Source organism: Seriola lalandi, unplaced genomic scaffold (assembly GCF_002814215.2).
Source record: "Seriola lalandi dorsalis isolate HSWRI2012SDOR001 ecotype SW California unplaced genomic scaffold, Sedor1 jcf7180002054427, whole genome shotgun sequence".
NCBI classification, from domain to species: domain Eukaryota; kingdom Metazoa; phylum Chordata; class Actinopteri; order Carangiformes; family Carangidae; genus Seriola; species Seriola lalandi.
The window spans coordinates 40,654-61,555 of record NW_019524980.1 but is presented as its reverse complement, the minus strand read 5'-3'; the positions used below and the strand labels follow the sequence as shown (position 1 = coordinate 61,555).

General features: G+C 42.9%; 1 protein-coding gene across 1 annotated transcript in view; it reads left to right on the top strand.

Annotated features, from left to right (window-relative positions):
- The first annotated feature begins 4,276 nt into the window (after positions 1-4,276).
- ank1a (ankyrin 1, erythrocytic a) overlaps positions 4,277-20,902 on the top strand; it is a 43,964-nt gene continuing 27,338 nt past the window's right edge. Inside the window, exons 1-20 of the mRNA XM_023410715.2 lie at positions 4,277-4,465; positions 11,985-12,086; positions 14,817-14,915; positions 15,339-15,437; positions 15,728-15,826; positions 16,009-16,194; positions 16,352-16,450; positions 16,541-16,639; positions 16,739-16,837; positions 17,116-17,313; positions 17,419-17,517; positions 17,663-17,761; positions 17,877-17,975; positions 18,309-18,506; positions 18,630-18,728; positions 18,842-18,940; positions 19,037-19,234; positions 19,344-19,442; positions 20,196-20,294; positions 20,804-20,902. Coding sequence (XP_023266483.1) covers positions 4,439-4,465; positions 11,985-12,086; positions 14,817-14,915; positions 15,339-15,437; positions 15,728-15,826; positions 16,009-16,194; positions 16,352-16,450; positions 16,541-16,639; positions 16,739-16,837; positions 17,116-17,313; positions 17,419-17,517; positions 17,663-17,761; positions 17,877-17,975; positions 18,309-18,506; positions 18,630-18,728; positions 18,842-18,940; positions 19,037-19,234; positions 19,344-19,442; positions 20,196-20,294; positions 20,804-20,902 — 2,295 coding nt within the window. The 5' untranslated portion in view covers positions 4,277-4,438. The remainder of the gene's footprint in view (positions 4,466-11,984; positions 12,087-14,816; positions 14,916-15,338; positions 15,438-15,727; positions 15,827-16,008; positions 16,195-16,351; positions 16,451-16,540; positions 16,640-16,738; positions 16,838-17,115; positions 17,314-17,418; positions 17,518-17,662; positions 17,762-17,876; positions 17,976-18,308; positions 18,507-18,629; positions 18,729-18,841; positions 18,941-19,036; positions 19,235-19,343; positions 19,443-20,195; positions 20,295-20,803) is intronic.

The window sequence follows — 20,902 nt, the reverse complement described above, 5'->3', positions numbered from 1 at the left end:
GTAACACAATGTGCCTGTTGAATAAGGAGGTGCTAACCTCACTCTGTCTTGGCTGGAAAGCATCAGCACTGTTGCTACCGCTGTAGTTTTTACAGACCTAAGAGCGTTGAGTCACATCATAGAGAGGTGGTATGTAATAATAAAACAGAAGGGTGACGTTTTCCTTTGTGCCCTACTCCTTCCTCAAAGGAAACAGTACAGTTCATATTCTCGGGGGACTTAAAGTAGAATTGCATTATGTCCCACTTCAACAGAGTCATGTCGACAGTGGCAGGTGAACTCTTAGTGGAGTCTCATAGTTTCAGGACAGTGCATTAGGACTGAATAGAGTCTGAAAACTTGGGGCTGCTGTATTAACCAGTCCGATTGAATTATGGTCTGGCTGCTCAGATCCTGCCTGATGCTGACTCAAGCCCAGTTGTGACTGATGGTTAGAGCCGTTGTTTTAAATTATGGAGTCTGTGTTCTCAGCTACTGCTCAGATATTGCATACATACAAGAGAGAAAGACGTGGAGAGTTGTGAAGACACATTCTCTCCACAGTGATGCCCTTTCTCCCCTTGCACATCTTCACTGTGAATTTCCCCATCTCTACCTCTCCACTTATGAAGATTAATGGGAGCCTGGCTCTGCACAGACGTATTGCTGCTGTCATTCTTCTCTATTGCCTTCATCTTTTCTGCTCTCCTCCCTCGTTTAGTATTTCTAACTCCCTGTTTTTGTCTTCCACAGGTCGGTCTGCCTTTGTCACATTGAGGCGCAAGTGCATTTGTTGAGGCCTCTTTGTGTACCGTATGTATGATATTATGTATATGTGAGTGAGCCACTACGTGTGCTCTGACATGTGATATGTAATCTGTATGCAGAAGAAAGGCAGTTTTAACAGCCGCTGCTGTTAATGCTGAGTTAAATCGCACCTTTGACAGTTCAGAGGCCAGACAAGCTTAATGTAGTTTGTGAAGAGGAGCTGAAGCACAGGATAAGAGGTTGAATGTGTGGTGTGTGTGTGTGTGTGTGTGTGTGCGTGTGTGAGTGAGTGTGTGTGAGTTTTGTGCCAGGGCTGCAGTAATCAGCCCGGCCCAGCCCATACTCTCTTGGAAGCTGCTGCAGGCTAATACTGCAGAGTCCCACGCTGCCACTAGAGGGCCATTATGCCAACATAGAAGCATCTTTAAAACATTTGAATTCAAAACTTGGGATAATGTACGAAGTATTTAATTTTTAATTGATCATCCTACACCTGCTCCCTGCTTTGGAAACCAGGCTCTTCAAGTTGTAAGTGTAATACACACAATACACAGTTATTTTTATACTGGATGTTTGTTTTTTTTCCCTTTTTATCTCCATATTAATCATGTCCAGTTCCCATGTGAACTGTAACCCTGCCGTTGCTTGGTTACCTCTCCCTCTGTTGGCCTGGAGAGTGCGTAGATTATTGTATACCTGCAGTTATTTACATGTCTCCAGCCACTTCTTTTTTTTTTACCTCAGAGAAGATGTTTAAAAGAAGGATGAACAGCACAAAGAGTTTCATGCTTTCCTCCCATATCCTTCCCTCCACTGAACAGTCAAACCGATCAACCTGCATTGGTTTTGCAGAAAGATGGACATGATACATGATGCCCACCTGGCTTCCCACCCAGGAACTTTGTCCATTTGGTTAATCGAAGCGTCAAGCAAAGCTGGAAATATTGCAGCTTCAGCTCAGACCTGCACCACACTTTGAGATGGAGGTGACGCACGATCGAGTTTCATCTGTGGCCACCCAGATGTCCGTTATATTTTCGATACTTAAACCCTTAAATATATATTTGTTTCATCTGTGTGGTTTTAGGCCGCATGTGAGAGGCAGTGAGAATTTGCTGAAGAAAGACAGCTGACAGACGACCAGTGTTTATGTTGATTCCTCCCCCACCTTTTCAACTATAGTCTCTGTTCTCTGAGACGTCATGACACGGGCAATAAACCACCACAAGCGGCACACGTGGACATCTGTAGCCCTTTATCCTGCCAACAAGAGGGGCTCGACACAGGGTGCAGAGGGCACGTCTGTCCCAAACCTAAATCAACTCTGTTACAAAACTGGAGTGTGGCCTATACGTTATAATGACCTGAAACCACACTGGGCCACAGACTCTGATAGTCACTGCCTGCTCAAGAGAATATATATGAATCCATGTTTGCGTGCTAGTGCAGAGTTACAGTCTAGATATTCATGATGCTGTGAGCTTCAGTCCAGCCCACCTACATCATATGCAAGCCTGATGCCTATTTTGTGCCATCTTTTTTTCTGCTTCAGAACTTAAAAACCCTTCAGAGATGTTTTAAGACATTTAGAAATAGTTTGCTTTGAAAGATAATTTGTATCTTATATATTTTTCCCACTAAGTTACTCAGTACAAAATTCTATTCAATCTCACCTACTCTTCTCCTGAAAAATCTTGAATCTAGTAAAAAATTGTAGAAAAAATTCATTTGAAAAGGTTAAAGGACTCATGTTTTTTCGAGTCTGTCTTAAAACAATAGGTCCCCATATGTACGGGTATGAAGCAGTTTGTTCTTGCTGTAATCATTTCTCATGGTCATGTTTCCCATGGACGTGATGGAGGATATAAAATCCACATTCCTTGTTCTGTGTAAAAATGTATTCCAGAGTATCTTCTAAGTTGGTCTTTTTAATATCAATTGTTAATGTTTCTATAGTCAGTGTTTCTGTGCTGAGCTGTGGCAAAAGTACTAAAAAAGACTAACCATACTCGCTTGATTTGTTTAACTGAACCCTCATAGTAGCTTCAGATAAACTTCTGAATACATCCTTACACAGAATGAGGACTGATGTTCCCGATCACTTACACTGGGTTTTAGAAATAGATCTCTTAATGGCCAGCGTGAACAGGACGAGTGATTACAGGAAGGGCACTAGTTGTTTTAACTAGAGGTTAAAGTTTCCACATGACACTTACATAAGTTACATATTGAACATTATAGGCCTCCAAACTGGTTTCGGTCACACAGTCCTGCATGTACACACACATTTTAAACTGAAATGCATCATTCTGCACAGTGATGCTCAAACATCGAAGTGAACTCACATTAAGCGATTCTACATCAAGAAGCTGTTATCAAGTAGGACTAATGATGACTTCTCATGCAGGCTGAGCCAGAGGAGGTTTATGTCAGAGGGGAAGAGTTGCTGTCCCTTTCCATGGGGGACCACAGGATAATTTGTCATGTCTTCATGGACATTAGTGTCCGAAGTTCCCTGCCCCACATTCTTTGGCAGCAGAGCTCTCATCACTGTCCAAACTCAATACTGTGGACAGGAGAGACGTCCCACGTGATGTTTTTGCCCAGGTCACGGTCCAGTGGCACTGAGTAGTGCGTAGCCTTCTTTCTACATTGCCCCCTCCTTCCCTTCTCCTACAAGCATTTATCTCTCTGCATGGTTTTGGCAGCGATGTGCTTTTCCCAGCATTTAGCCAGGAGAGGGAGAGAGGAGGGGAGAGGTAGAGAAAAGGAGGCCTTTTCAAGCAGGGAATGACGGACGCTTTATTAAAAGAGGCAGGGCCTTTTGAGAGGCTGGCCCCTCCGTCCTTCCCCCCGCCCCGTGTGTCTGGCCCATTGTCACGGGGCGGTGGCAGCAACCCCCCCGCCAAGCGCTTTGTCACTGTAAGTCACCTCACAGACCGAAACAGACCCGCTCCGAAAAAACACACCCATTCTCCACAGTAACTCTACGCTATTTTGGTATTGCCTGGTCCGTGAAAAAAAATGATTGTCTGCCTGTCACAAAACATACAGGAGACACAGAGACGGGCGTGACGTGTTGGTAAGAAGGGACAGGAGAAAGGAGGGATAAAGTTTGGGTGACAGAGTGTTGGGGTGCAACAAAACCTGAAAGGTGGAGAGGATAGATGAGGTGGAGAGCAGAACATAGACTGTGATGGAGGGTAGAAGAAGAGAACGATGGAAATAAAGGAGAAGAAAAATAAAAGGGGTTTGAGGCAGAGTTAGAAATATGAAGTTAGAGAAAATGGAAGAAAGTAGCCTAAAATGAACCAGGATGTAGGCAGGAAATCCATGGTGAGAGTGTGGGGCACCCGTTTGTTTTTGTGTCCGTGTGAAATGTGTGTCTTTAGATACAGGCAGCATTCCTCCAGAGATAAACCCATGGGCCCCCGTCCCCTCAACCCCCACCCTCCTCAATCTCTCCACCCACCATGCTTACTCAAGTGTGTGCGTCTGGGCGGGCGTGTGTGTGTGTGTGTGTGTGTGTGTGTGTGTGTGTGTGTGTGTATATGTGTGTGTGTTCGTGTTTACGTTGGACGGGGGTCTGCGTGCTCTGTACCGCAGCACTTGCAGGGGGCAACAGAAAAGACAGCTGTGAGTTTGAGAGAAACAGAAAACGTAAGAAAGAGAGAGTGGAGGGCCAACAGGCATGCCAGTCAAGACCGTCACTTTTGGAGTGAGTACCACAAACTCTGCTGTTCTCCGTCTCCTCTTCACCTTCCTCCCTCTATACGCTCTCACTTCATCTCTTTTCCTGTCACTCTCGCTGTCTCTTCATATTATCTCTCTCTACCAGTACACTTCTCCATCACTCTTGTTTTATTGCTGTCTTTTTTTGCAATGTTTTGTTCTGCTATAAAAACCTCGGTTGCATTTTCTCAGATTTAATGCACCTGCCGATGCTCCCTGTCTTTATCCTTTCACATCAGACAGTGATGGGCCAAGACTTTTGTCACTGGCTTTGTTCTCGGTTTTAAATCCATTTTTCTTTCAAATGTACTTTGTCTCTAACACATGAATATTGATGTATTGGTATTTACTTTTCATCCATTTTGTTAAAGTTCTTTTTTTATTTAGTGAATGCCTCTCTGTGTTTGCTCTGTTTACTAAGTAGCATTCTTGTTCTCCATCCCTTCACATCCACTGTTTCGGGGACTTCCCCCTGGCTCCGCTTTCACTGCTCGTTCTTGTTTTCGGTCCTGAATATGCCCTCATCTTTCAGTATACGACTGAAAGAGAAAAATGAGAGAGATGCAGGTCATGGAGATTTAAACACTGGTCCTGCTTAATAAGAAAGTAATTTGTCACTTTCTTATTGCAGACTAACTTCTTATGATTTTTATCAAAACTCAAAAGAAGCAATGGAGCATTAAAAACACATAGCAAGTCATTGCATACAGACTCAAACATAAATGCACTTGATCAAACTCTTCAGACGGAGCCTCCCATAGGGAGGGAGCTTGATTGCTTGGGGGTATCTTTGAAAGTTGTGATGCATGTGCATCCAAGATTAGTGTAAGTGCGTAAGTGTGTGGGTGTGTATCATATTCAGTTTTCCTCCTTAATCTCGTTTTTGACTTTATTTGTTCCTCTGTTTGATGTTCAGATTGTATGATGTCAACCAGGATTAGCTGTGGTAAGTAAACTAGAGGTCAGTAAACTGATTAGTGGGTCAATTAATGAGATTCTTTCAGCGCGGCTTCACTGAAGACTATAGACTATTTAATCTACTGAGCCAGCAGGCAAAACAGGACACGCGATCACAAGGCCCTGCTGTATGTGCATGTGCGTGTGTACGAGAGCCAATTTAGTATCAACCAGAGTTTACCTGGGGTTAATAGCAGAAGCAGTTTGTGTGTGGTTTTACTGTAGATGATGCAACTTGTAGAAATGCTCCACTGCAGTGAATTTACAATGCTGTCAGTAGTTTATTCATCTCAGAGTCCACTGTTGTCTGAAACCTTTCACTTCTCGCAGTATTTCACCCTTATTTTTTTAGTTCCTCCAAAGATAGGAGAAATTTGCAAGTAAACAGATCAACTTAACAACAGGAAAACATGGCCAATACTCAATTTCAATAGCCAGAACAGCGCTGTGTAACTGAGAGGAACAGTGAGAAGCGGAGGAAGAAGTACTCTGTACTTAATTCTATTCTGAAGTAAAATTACCAATACTAAAATCACACTTAAAGTCCTTAAAGTATCAAAAGTAACAGTAATCATCATATAGAACATGCAAACAGCGTTTTAATATTGTAGCAGGTGGAAGTTGAACTACTTTTAGTTTCACTGTTGACTAGTTAAATTTATAACAAAACATTTTATAAAAGAATCACATGTAAAAGCTTAATTAGAAGAAGTAACGAGTCTCTATAGCAGTCAGATAAATGTACTGGAGTAGTAGTGTAAAGTATCATAAAATAGAAACAACATTGACGTAGAATGTTTAAGTACCTCAAAAAGTTTACTTATGGTCAATATTTCAATAATTGTACTTAATTACTTTCCACCACTGCAAAAACGTTGCTCACAATACAATACCTCTGATTTTTTTCTGTAGCTATTTTAGCAGGTGTGATGCTGAAGCATTATTCAGTTTACAGTGTAGATATAACCACAGTTATATGAAGCTTCACAGTGCTAGAGTTTAGTTTTATAGATTTAAAATCAGTCCAATATCTGGACTGAAGTTACTTATATTCTTATATATGATCTAATCTTTCTGTCCCTCGAGCAGTTATATTCTCTACTGTTGAGTTATTGTGCAGTTAAACACAGGTTGTTTACCATATCCTGATCCTATCCTCCATAGGTTTCAAACCCTATCTCCACCGATTGGCTTTCACCCTCTTTGTCATCCCCACAAGAGATCACAGTAACCATGACAATCTCATCTACAAGCGCAGAGGCTGCAGCAGGGCAAAATATAAAGAGACAATCAATGAGTACGGCAGGGACAAACAGTGGGATACGGAGGGCCGGGGGGAGGGGGGTGGGAGTGTGAGAAAGTAAATACTAAAAATGGGACAAGACGCTTCGACACATACAGGGGATAGAAGCAGACAGGCAAATGGTCGGACAGACAGGCAGATTTACATACAGACAGACAGTGTTGAGTGGGGGAATGTAACAGCTTCATCCCAGTGGCCCCGCTCGCCTGCTTCCTGTAAATGTGTCCATAGCTGAGCGGTCCCATGGGTCTCAGGCTGACTGACTCTACACTTACTACATCTCTGTAGCCGGAAACAGCTCGCTGCCCGCTCAACCTCTTCAAGCAGCCTGAGAGATGAAGGCGGCGATGGAGGCCAGAGAAAAAAGGACAAAGAACGAAAATCAATTTCTAGAACAAATGCAAGTCAGCAGAAATGGGTGATGGAATAGCTGTTTAAGCACTCTGCAGGAATTTCCATATCCGCCATTCAGTGTTCCCCTACAACGTATAGAAACCATCCAGTCACATTGTTTGGTTTAAATACATAGAGATATTGAGTTTAGCAGGGGGAAAAAAATGTTAGTTTGGTGGGTTTGCACAATTTATGTTGTTTAAAGTTCAGGAAATTATTGCAAGTGTACACTGGGTGTACAAAGAGCTGCCGTGGCACTTAAAATATTCATGATTTGCACCTGGTGCTGTGTCAGCAAATTCATGTTGTATGTGTGTGTGTTTGTATGTATGTGTGTGTGTGTGTGTGTGTGTGTGAGAGAGAGAGAGAGACAGAGAGAGAGAAAAGGAGAGAGAGGATGGGGTGCTCTCTGTATTGTGAATTTTATGTTAATTTTAATAGAAATGCTGAGATTCTATGAAGCAGATAATACTTCCATATCCCAGAAGGATCACCCTGATCTTTGACACAGAAATTCTCACATTGACATTCAGTGGAAGACCTCCAGGATTTGTCTCTCAATTGCATTGGTGAAATAGTCCTGGATTCAATTTCACCAGCAATGAGACCTTTTCAGACTTATAACCTGTCTAGACTGTTGGGAGGAACACATTACTTTAAACCAATGGTTCCCAAGATAAGTCTAGGGTTAAAAGGGATTAATGGTACGAGAAAAAAGTATATTTCTGTTTTATTTTTTTTAATTTTTTTTTTACAGCTATTCTATCTTCCTGCTATTTTTGGTTAGATTTTTGTTCTTGTGCAATGCTGTCGTGTCTTCAAAAATCCCTGAAATTAAACAATCTGAGAAGGAAAGATTCTTAGGTTGCTGCTTAGTGTAAGCCCTCACCTGTGGTGAGGCACTATAAGTAGATATTGCCTCAAGTTAAAAAAAAAACAAAAAAAAAACTTTGGAGCCCCTGACTTAAAACTGTTTCTGCAACTGGGCAACACATCTATTTCTGCTTGATCCATATGAATATTGTATAATAATGAGGCAGAAACTGTGAGTCATTGTCTTTTGCGTCACAATAATCAGCATCTTTGCTAAAATCACAAGAAATCCCCCAGAAATTTGTCAACTTGCAACTGATGTAACGGTAGAAGCAGTTAAATGAACACTTTGCTGTTGTTGGCGTGTAGTGACACAGTGACCATCTGATGAAGCCAGTTTGTTTTCCAAATTGCTGTTATATCAACAAAGGCAGGCGAGAAAAGAAGCTACTGTGATGGCAGTACAGCATTACAGTAACTGGAAGTAATCTTGCATACAGCCACTGCAAAGAGATAGAGTGGGAACAGTTTACACAGAGATTTAACACAGATGGAGAGATAGCATAGCGAAGTTCTAACAGCCATTTTCAAGCCCACTTCTCAAATCCATTACAATTAGATCACAAACAGTTTCTACTGCTTTCTACTCTCCGGTTTCCCTGTCTTCCCATTCCTGCCTCACATTGTCTTATTTCTCCCCCTTCACACACACAAACACACAGTCGATCTGATCCCACCGCAAATCGTCGCAAACAAACACGATCGGTCTTTTGTGGGAAAATCATGATTCTTTAGGTCTAGCCGTGCCACCGTGATCTCAGGCATTCCTCCTCGTGCGCACAAACACATACATATGTACACGTTGAGTTTTCGAGCACTGCAGTCCACTGGCGAGGAGGTGATGTCATTCTGTCTGCTGCAGCACCAGCAGAGGAGGCAAGCGAGGGGGGAGAGAGAGAAATGTAAGAAGCAGGGGATGGAGGAGGGAAAGAAGGCAACAGGAAGGAAAAACTGAGATAAAAATGAGAAGAAGAGAGGATTTTCTGTGATGAGATAGGGGAATCATTTTACTTGTTAATTTTGAGCTTCATTATCAGGAGCCTTGAACTGTCTCCGCCTGAGGACAGCTGCACAGATGCACATTGCAGGACAGTGTGTGTTGATACTGCTCATGTTAACCATGAAGCTGCTGAGCAGGTTATTGTCTTGTCTGTTTTCCTCCAAACAGTATGATTAATGTGCTCGCTCATTTTGTGCTCAGCTCCAGACTCCGGAGCTTGTCCATTCTCTATGGGGATAATCAGAGAGGGACTCATTCATCTAAATCACACCAAAGTCCAGCAAAAACATAGAGGAGGAATTATACCACAGAGCTTTTTTAGACTGCTCTGTATGTGTGTGCTTCCACTGCTGTGTGCATGTGCGCCGTACCTGTTTACGAGTTAGTGGGTGGGTGTGGTTCCCCTGCATCCTTATCTCACCACACCACGCACTCACTTCTTGACGCAAGCAGATCCACACAGAAACATGCAGACACACACATGAGAATGCAGGACTGATCACTAGGAAAGTGTCACCATGGAGAGAGAGAGAATTTGCTGTAACCGGCGACATCTCACTTGAGTCTTTTCTGGAGGGATTATAGTGTGAGTCTCTGTCGTCTTATAAACTTTCAGTGGTGCAGTGCTTTGAGTCCAGGGGGATGGGTCGCCTGTAGAGGGGCCTCAGTCGGGGTCACCATGGCGTTACCATGCTGCCATTTGCTTTCAAACCATGTATACTATGTTAAGTTGTGGTTGTCTTTGCATCAGCTGTATTTGCTCCGACTTTGATGGAAGGATTTTTCTTGTCTCACCATGGCAGAGTCTGCAAACATCAGATACAACAGTCTGCACTCTGCTACACTGTGCAGAGCTTGTGCTTCCTGATATATTTAGCTTTTACATCCAAAATTTACTCAAGTCTAACAGTATGAGAAAAGTCTGTTTTTCCAATTATGAAACTTGAAATCCATTTATAGATAATTTAGGGATGCTGTATCCCAGTATGGTAATCATAACTGTTGACAGGTGTGTGTGTGTGTGTGTGTGTGTGTGTGTGTGTGTGTGTGTGTGTCCAGGGGTCAGTTCGTTGCAGTCTAGATGGAAGAGGGTTTTAGCTTATCTTCTTCAAAGTGAAAGTGAATGAGAACGTCTATGGGAGGAAAATAGTACCAATACAACCGTAGCAACTGTAAGTAAATAAAACCATTAACTGAGACGACTGAACTAGAGACAGTAGCTCAGAGACTTTACAATATGTGTTGAAATACCTCTATATGTTTTTGTACCTCTTTTGTTTTGAGTGTTTCTTGTATCTTAAAGTAAATCTAAATATCATATGGTAGATTTATAAATGCAGTTTTTTACTTTACAGTACATCCAATGTTCTGTTTTTATTACTTTTGTGTGTGTGTGTGTGTGTGTGTGTGTGTGTGTGTGTGTGAGTGAGTGACTCAGAGGCTTTGTACTGCAGAGTAATATGCCTCTCAATTATCTGAGCGAAAGCTAAAAACAAAACCATTTATTGGAGAGAATGGCTATGACTCAGAGGCAAGTGGCTCCGTGTGAGTCTGTGAACTCGCACAAAGCCCAGGATTTATTACTTTGCACACAGGATGTTGTGTACTATATGAAGTTCATCTGATAAGTGGAAACGTTGCCATTGTACAAAGTTTGACATGAAGAACAAGAATTGCAGACTGTCAGAAACTTTGCTACTTCAGTCAGCTTGAAAGTTTTCTGTTTCCCTGCCGTCGCCCTCACTTCTTTTTTTTCAAAGTGACCTCTCTCTCTTTGCACAGCACTGTGCCACTGGTGTCATGCTGAGTGTGGGTTGTGTCATTTGTTGCTATGCCTTTACTCCAGGCATGTGGATCTTTTCTCTTTTTTACCCAGGCTCACTCCCTCTCTGTCAAAAGAGGACCGACAACCCTGTCACAACAATAGACAACACAATCTTAAGGCACTATGTTATGAAGTTGAGGAAAGCAGTTTCTTTGGTGTTTTGGTGTGTGGCAGCATTTAGGAAATCAGAGGTTTGCAAATGAATTTAATCTCTGCATTTTGTGCTTGAAAACATGCACCGAATGACTGGATGGCTGTTGATTCTCCTGACCAGCATTTTGAGATAGCTGGTGAGATGGAGGGAGGGGATGATGTCGGGAGGGGATGGGTACGGGGAGAGGGGAGATTATGTAAATGAAATGAAAAGGTGCAGGGTTTGCCGCAGTCAAGTTTCTCCGTGTGGTTTTCCCTCAGTTGCTCCCGTTCTCCTCCTCTCCTCTCCCTCGCTCTCCCCCTGTGCCGCATGAGTGATCCTGTTTCAGCAGCACCCCTGGCTGCCTGGGAGAGGCATGAAGCCCTCAGACACAAACAAAACACAGACAAAAACACTAGACGTGCCATGAGCTGGCCCGTGAGCCAGGACTCGCCAATCCCTCTCTCTCTCTCTCTCTCTCTCTCTCTCTCTCTCTCTCCTTCTCCATTCACCTTGTGTCTCTTTCTCTCTCTTTCATTCACACACATAAACCCAGAGACCGACACAGCCTACACACCAGAGACTGTCTGTGTAGTATAATCACACTTGCCTTATCACCAGAGTACAGAGCAGCAGGTAGACTTATGGACATATCTTTTTAGAGGTTTTGTGGAACTGAGAGACCAGTTCACACTAAGAGGGGAGTCTGTCTACTGCTATTACTTCACTGGCGTTCCCACCACAACCTCAAACACACAAATTTCAAGGTGCAAATGCAGATTTTCAAACTGCACTCGCCAAAATACCAGGGGAGGAAATGAAATGAGAGGAAAACTGATGGGTAACCGCCATCTTGCTACTGAACGTTTTCAGTTTTACATGCTTTTATTTCTAAAAATAATAACCAAACTCTGTCTCCCTCTCCACTTTTCCTCTCTATTCCTCTACTTTATGTGTCTCTCACTTTCTCTTATACCCCTTACCCCCCCCTTCTCGTTCCCTCTCTCTGTTTCACTTGCAGGCAGATGCTGGCAACAGTTTTCTCCGAGCGGCCCGTTCTGGCAACTTGGACAAGGCCCTGGAACATATCAAAAATGGCATTGATATAAATACAGCCAATCAGGTGAGAGAGCTGCACATTCCCTAAGTTATAGCTTCGGACCGGCAAGCTCATTTAACTATCAGCCAGTGCTTTTTTTTTATTTATTTTGTACTTGCCACTCTTGTCCTTTTATTCAAGTCGGGTAATTTTGCTCATCTGCAAAAATGATCTTCAGTTGTACTGCGTAATAGTGCATGGCAAGAATATAAATAGAAATATTTGAGTGTTCATTTGCCCACATTTGAATCCTGCCAGGGTTTAGTATTCTGTCTCTCTATCTGCTTTTAGCTGATTAAATTAAAATTCAGGAGGTGGGTGTGCTGCCTGCTTCTAATTCAAAAAAAGAACAACAATGTGTGAATGGAAACAGCGGTACAATTTCACTAGTGGCGCTAAGTTATAAGTCATAGAGTTAGTTATAAACCAAATATATGGTTTCATTTAGGATCTAATTCATAATCATTTGTTCATTTCATTGTATTCTGCTCAAATATTGTCCATGTATATCACCATTTGTTGTATCATTATTTCTATATAAATGTGTTTTGAGTGACCAGTGTGCATGATGTGTCTGAAGTTACCACTGTGCTGTTATATGCCCATTCATCTGCCTGTGCACTCAGTCATGCACTGTACTGTAAGTGCATGCTCGGGTAGACTGTTAATCAGTGGCTGGAGGTGACAGGTAGAGTATACAGGGTCTCCGGGGGAAGGTGATAAATGGGGCAGGGTCTTCTCCTTCGCCCTGCCTCTTCCATCCTGCCTCCTTTACTCTGACGGTTGTTCCCAGAGTGTCCAGGAAGAGGCAGTGCTTGTGGGCTAGGACTGCTGCCCTCAGGCTACTGAAACTTTGCCAAAAAGTGTGTGTGTGTGTGTGTGTGTGTGTGTGTGTGTGTGTGTGTGTGTGTGTGTGTTTGAGAGAGAGAGAGAGAGAGATTCTTCTGGCTCATTAATCTAACTTAGTCATGGTTTCCCTTCCATTCACTTATGCTTCCTCAACATTTTGTTATTATTGCTGATAATGCTTCTGTCAGGATGTCTATGAGGCCTATTCACGGGCCTCATAACAGACCCCACATAACAAGAGATTTATTCATGTAAAGTGACACTGTACAGTGGTCCATTTCCGCCAAACGCCCTGATGATAACGAAGGGAAACACCCAATGGATTAAAATTACAATTACAGCAGAAATACTGTCTGATACCAGAATTTTTTGGACTTGCAAGATGAATTCATTGTTTTGTTGATAGCTATCATATGATATTGGGTTATTTCCGCTGTTTGGTGTTAATTGTGTTTGAGTTAAAGTGATGATCTACAACATACAACTTATTGCTCTCCAGTTTTGCCCTTGCAGCTCCTGTATGTGGGATTTTTATGTGATTATAGCTTCTTTCAAATTAGCCTGATAACTTTTTGTTTGTAGAAACATTAAACACTTTTTGTGAAAATTGGTCCAGCGTACTATACATGTTGCTTTCAGTCAAGCTACTCTGTCTTTATTTAGATTACCACCAGATGGCAGCAAAATTAGAAATGTTTAAATTCTACACATAGTAGCTTTAATTTTGGCCAGATTCAGTGGAATCATAAAGACATGAAACGCAGGCTATAGTTTCTTATGTATCTCCATGTTCTTACATTTATCACAAACACAGGTTGAATCTCTGAGGGCGGCAACTATTGATTTTCATTATCAATCTGAAGCATATGTAGATTATTTTCTGAATTAATCTATTAAAATGTCAGAAAAATAAATAAATAATAGGTTTCCCATAGTCCAAGTCAAGAGGATCTATTTATCCACTAAGTTTTACAACTCTGTGCTACTTACCCTCCAAATGTGTTTGTGGTGATACAGAATGATCTTTATATTTGAAAACAGTTGTAGACTGTCACTTTAACGCCGGCGGCGACAGTGTTGTTGTTGTGGTTGTGTGACTGTTTGTCCTGGTGCTGTATGTCCAGTCTGATGGGAGTGTGGCCAGGTGGAGGTTTGACTGTGGCAGTTGTGTCTCTGTTAACTTGTCTGAGTGGATACCTCTGCCATGGGTTGCTCACCAGCACGCTGCCTCACTCCTGCCCTCCCATTATTGTGTTTTCCCTCCTCTTCTGTCCTTCTCAGCCTAACAACTGCTCCACTACCCTCTCTCCTCCACCTGGTTTACCGGTTTACTAACTCCCCTCCCTTTTTTTTTTTCTTCCCCCCCCCTCCATCACCTCCCTCTCTCTCCCCTCCCTCCTTCTCTCCTCTGTCTGCAGTAGAGTGATGGTGTGCTGTGGTCTCCCCACTCAGAGGAATAATATCAGTGGTGTGGGAAAGGTCCAACCTCACATGTCCTGTGCGGCTGAAGGAAGGCTGTGTGAGGTCAGACCTATTCCACACGGCTTGTATTCTTCCCAGCCACGAGACCAGCGGCCTGCCATCCCCCTCCCGTCCTCCTCTTCCCTCTCCTCCTCCTCCTCACCATCATTAATCAAATGAAAATGATCACATCATGATTTTCATCCCCGTAGACATTGTTTTTCCCTAATGACCACTTTGATTCTGAGAGTACTGCATGCGTGGTGTCTAGTGTAAGTATTTGCCTGCTGTGGTTTGTGCGATAACAACCCCAGTCGTTTCATTTGGCATGGCCTACATGAGTTTGTGTGTATACATGTTTATTTCTTTAAGATCAGGGGATATTTGTGTTCATAGCGTGTTTCGGACCCTTCAGTATGAGGTCTGCTCTGCTCTCTCACTCAGAATGGGCTCAACGGGTTACATCTGGCCTCGAAAGAAGGCCATGTCAAAATGGTGCTGGAGCTACTCCACAATGGAATCGTACTGGAGACCACCACAAAGGTAAAATCTCCTGAAAAAAATACTACTACCTACCTATTTTGGAACCAAGCAAAATGGGTATCAAAACCTGTGAAGCACTGAGAGCTGACATGATGAGTACTCAAATATGCACTTTTATTTAATTATTCTTAGATAGTTCCTGATTTAGATCTACATTTTGATACTAAAACTAGCATCAATATTACTATAGAAAAATTTTAAATGATACCTTTTGTTTTATATGTGAATCAATGCTATTTATTTACCCCATTAAAAATGGTCAAAGCGTTATTCAGTATCTAATTTCAGAATACAACATGAAAGATCTGTCCAGCTACAAAACCTAACATGCCCAAAACCTACATGCACTTTGCATATAAATGTTGGTTGTCAGTGCTCATTATGACTGTGTACTCTTATCCTCATGTATCTGTGTTTAAACAGAAAGGGAATACGGCCCTGCACATTGCAGCCCTGGCAGGGCAGGAGCAGGTGGTCACAGAGCTGGTTAACTACGGGGCCAATGTCAATGCTCAGTCCCAGGTGAGATTCAGTGCTGCTCTCACAGCGGTGATCACAGGACACTGAGGCCACTCATCAGTACTTACTATGTCAACTTTACTGTGAAACCATTGTAGTAACTATTGCAGTTCCATCTGTTAACATGTGTCTTTGTTCCTATATTTCTGTGTGTTGGTGTTTCCTTTCTGTGTACATCCTTGTGTGTGCATCTGTGACTGTCTTCCTACCTTTCTGTTGCTGTGCCTGTCTCCTCTGCTGCTGCTGTGTGTCTGTATGTGTGTGTCTGTTGTGTGTGCGTCTTCCTGAGACAGAAGGGTTTCACTCCACTCTACATGGCTGCACAAGAAAACCATCTAGAGGTTGTGAAGTTTCTTCTGGAGAACGGAGCCAATCAGAGCATTCCAACTGAGGTACCAAAGACCTGAGAGAAGTTTTCAAAGAGTAATCTCCCAAACTCCTCAATCCCATCCTCGCTGATCCAGACTCGCTGTCCTTCCATTCTGTTTTGTTCTCATAAGCCTCTCTCCTTACATCTCTCCAGTTTTCTCTCCATGAGTTAATTAGTATCCTAACCCTCTCCCTTGTCCTTCAGGATGGATTTACTCCTCTGGCCGTGGCCCTTCAGCAGGGGCATGAAAATGTCGTAGCCCTGCTCATCAACTATGGCACCAAGGGAAAGGTTCGCCTCCCTGCGCTGCACATTGCAGCGCGCAACGACGATACACGCACAGCCGCGGTGCTTCTGCAGAACGACCCCAATCCTGATGTTCTCAGCAAGGTGTGTGGGCGTGTGTGTGAATGCGATGTACAGGTGTGTACTACATGTAAAGTAGGAATGGACATCCTTGTTTGGTGTCCTTGTTTGGTTTGTCTTTGAGTTTCAAAGTGCAAAGGTAATGAAAGTGACATACACTCACCCTGATGTGTCCCCGCAGACTGGATTCACACCCCTCCACATTGCTGCACACTATGAAAACTTGAACGTAGCTCAACTGCTGCTCAATAGAGGAGCCAATGTCAACTTCACCCCAAAGGTAGGGCATAACTAATAGGAGGTTCATCTCTTGTACTTGCTTTCTGTTCTCTTAGAGTGTGTATGTAAGTGTATCTGTATCTCTCTGCAGAACGGCATCACTCCTCTGCACATTGCATCCAGACGAGGGAATGTGATCATGGTCCGACTCCTGCTGGACAGAGGGGCGCAGATCGATGCCAAGACCAAGGTGCAGCAGACATCTATCCTACTGTTTCCTAAACTCTTTGATTCACTCACTGTCTTTGATGTATCATTAACTAAATCACTAACAATTGTCTCTCTCCAGGATGAGCTGACTCCTCTGCATTGTGCAGCCAGAAATGGTCATGTCAGGATTATAGAGATCCTGCTGGACCATGGGGCCCCCATCCAGGCAAAGACAAAGGTAAACCATCTACTGTAGATACAAGTAAAGAAAATTCTTCACTCATCTGGTTTGGTTGTGAACGCAAATCAGTGTGTTTTGTTTTTTTTAGTCTTAATTTGAGAGAATTAAAATGAAAGTTTGTCATCCACCAGCCAAATGCAGCCATGTATTCCTCTTGCTGCTGCTTCTTAATCTGATTGTTTTCACTACAAGACAATTTGCCTCCTGTTTCGCAAGGAATGAGAGAATCAACATGTTTTTGTGGGCGGGGGTTTTGTTTGGTTTTTTTTTTTCAGAATGGCCTGTCTCCAATCCACATGGCAGCACAGGGTGACCACATGGACTGCGTCAAGCAGCTTCTGCAGTACAACGCAGAGATTGATGACATCACACTGGACCACCTCACTCCTCTGCATGTGGCGGCACACTGTGGCCACCACCGCATGGCCAAAGTACTGCTGGACAAAGGGGCCAAACCCAACTCCCGGGCACTGGTCAGTGACAAGCACGCAGGAGAACACAGTTAATTTGTCTATTCAGGAAAGGCAAAGTTACTTCTTACCATCGTGGTGATGATAACTGTCCCTTTGTTTTTACAGAATGGCTTCACTCCTTTGCATATTGCCTGTAAAAAGAACCACATGCGCGTGATGGATCTCCTGCTCAAACACTCTGCATCATTAGAGGCTGTAACTGAGGTGAGAGATCAAGAGGGAATGAAATAAATGAGAAACATTTATCTAAAAAAGGGTTCAAAGTAAAAGGATCTAAATTTATTCAGGTGCTTTAATAAATCTGCAAGTCCACTTATAATTCTTGTAATTCTGCCCTCCTTTTGAACAGTCTGGCCTGACCCCCTTGCATGTGGCATCATTTATGGGTCATCTAAACATTGTGAAGATCCTGCTACAGAAAGGAGCTTCCCCCAGCGCCTCCAACGTGGTGAGTTCCCATCTGAGATTCCAAGAGCAACACAAATAACTAAATAACCCACATAACATTTTTGTTAAAAGGTCTGACTGTGTGTTTTGTTGTGTTTTTTTGTGTGTGTGAGCAGAAAGTGGAGACTCCTCTCCATATGGCATCTCGAGCGGGACACTATGAGGTGGCAGAGTTTTTACTGCAGAATGCAGCACCAGTGGACGCCAAGGCCAAGGTAGAGATTTCACACAGCACAGTCACAGACTCGTGCAAAAGATTCCTCATAGACATATTGTAAATGCGTCAAAAGCCTCATTTTGTTATATGATATATGAAAGCGTTGATTTTAAAAAAGTCAGTCTAGCAACTGATTCTTGGCTATTGATGTAGACAGAGCTTTGTTTCTACAGGCTAATTCTGCTCCTGCACACCACAGCCTCATTTTGACTGGTAGTGAAGAACACAGTGGAAAAGCTTAGAAATTAAAACAGGGCTGGTAGAAGACCTCATTTTTAGATGTTTCGTACAGTACGTTACATTTCATAAGTTCCCTCTCCTCCCTGACCAGGATGACCAAACACCTTTGCATTGTGCCGCTCGGATGGGCCACAAGGAGCTCGTGAAGCTGCTGCTGGAGCATAAAGCCAATCCCAACTCCACCACCACAGCAGGACACACACCCCTACACATCGCTTCCCGGGAAGGTCATGTACAAACCGTCCGCATCCTACTGGACATGGAGGCTCAGCAGACCAAGATGACCAAGGTAAAGCATCCATTTTGCATATTCTGGCCTATGTCTTACCTAATGTTAGGTATTTGCAGACCTTGGATTTTGAGCCTCAGCCACCCTAATATTGTGTCCCAATTCCTGTTGGTGCCTCTGTAGAAAGGCTTCACTCCGCTGCATGTTGCCTCTAAGTATGGCAAAGTGGACGTAGCAGAGCTGCTGCTGGAGAGAGGAGCCAACCCTAATGCTGCGGGGAAGGTAAGAAAAACAAAAAGATCTTGGATCTATAGGAGGAAGTATCAAAAGATTTTAAAAAAAAAGTTATGTATGATGTAACACACGCTGATGAAGTTTTGGTTCTTTTTTTACAGAATGGGCTGACTCCTCTGCATGTCGCTGTACATCACAACAATCTGGATGTTGTTAACCTGCTTGTCAGCAAGGGAGGGTCACCACATAGCGCAGCCAGGGTAAAAGGAAAAATGAATTGCAAATCCACACACACCTAATCCTGAATGTGACAATTATTATAGTTTTTCTGACCACTACTCATGTCTGTGCTCCAGAACGGCTACACTGCCCTGCACATAGCATCTAAGCAGAACCAGGTGGAGGTGGCTAACAGCCTACTGCAATACGGAGCTTCGGCCAATGCTGAGTCACTGCAGGGAGTCACACCTCTCCACCTGGCCTCGCAGGAAGGAAGGCCCGACATGGTCTCCCTGCTCATCTCCAAACAGGCCAATGTCAACCTTGGCAACAAGGCAAGAACCAGATAAATGATGAAAGAGTGACTAAAAGGGGGATTATATGCGTGCATATCTGTGATCTGTGCTGTGATATATTTGTCGTTTTAACTTTTGTTGCCTACAGAGTGGATTAACCCCTTTGCACCTGGTGGCACAGGAAGGACATGTTGGCATCGCTGATATCTTGGTGAAGCAGGGAGCCTCAGTCTATGCAGCCACACGGGTATGACCTCTTCAGTCTTTTGGTCCTATAATTAAAAGAATAAATAAACAGAGGGTTAAGAGAGTTTCACGTTAAACCGTGGTCCAGGTTATCAAACCCTTATCTGTGTAGAAACTACTTGTGCAGTAGCAGATAGTGTCTTAAGTTCTGTAATAAAAATAGCCTTATGATCTCATGGCAGAGGGTTATGTTACCATCAATACATGGCAGACCCTAGAGGGGTTCAGATCACTCAGACCTCTGGTGCATTGGTTTTACAGCTGTGTTTTGATGTGGAATTGTATCAGATTAATATAGATAAGTGTAATTTAAGTGTAGAATCATATAATGTGGTCAGGACAACAGCACCACGAACTACAACCTTAAAAAATTAAACTTATTTGACATGATAATAGCATTTTATATGGTAGTATTTGTTGTGGGGTTCTTGAAATTGGAAATTATTGTAATGTCGAGGTGTTAGAATTGATGGTATTGTTATTGTTCCTATCCTGTGCACAAGAAACAGTTGTATCCTGTCTCTCCTAAATTACAGCCTGAATGCATTTTTTATCATCACTGTCTTTTCAGAAATAAATTTACAGTGTGAATTTGACCCATCGGTTGATGTAATATTCATGAGACATTCAACCTCAAATAGGATCAAATCTGCATAATGTAGTCAAATTAAAAGGTCATTAAGACACTAAAGTTATGCGACTTTGATGTTTTTGTGTTCAGGACTTTCTGCTGTTTCTCTCTCTCTCCTCTCAGATGGGTTACACTCCTCTGCATGTAGCGTGTCACTATGGCAACATCAAGATGGTGAAGTTCCTCCTGCAGCAACAGGCCAATGTCAACAGCAAAACAAGGGTGAGTGCCTCCCTCTGGTTTTGGATAAAACTACAACAAAATTAGCCTGGGCATGAGTCACAGAGCTACATTGTGTCAACTCTCTCTGTCTCATTCATCAGTAATACAGTTATAATGCATTCTCCAGCACGGGTCGTGACTGTAGCAGGGATCCCCAGATGTTAACATGGGCCTTTTTATATAATGATTTTTTGGTATGAGGGTATTTTACCTCTCTAAAGTGTGATAAGATCTTTCCTGTTGTTTTTTTGTTTGTTTTTTTATGTAAGGGATGATGGGAGTAACTCTTTTTTAATAACATGATTTGCTGTCTATTCCAGGGACACTTTCACTGCAGTTCAAAACTGGTTCATTTTTATTTATACTTGTATGATAATAAATGCCCATATGTGTTGTAATTAGAAACACAGTTTATTCTAGAAAGGTTGTCTGACAGGTAAGGTCAGCAGTTCCCAGAGCCCAAGTTGACGTATTCGCTTGTTTTGTCTTGTCTTTTGTCACTCTTCCAGCTTGGATACACTCCTCTGCACCAGGCGGCCCAGCAGGGACACACAGACATTGTGACACTGTTGCTGAAGCATGGAGCCCAGCCCAACGAGACCACTACA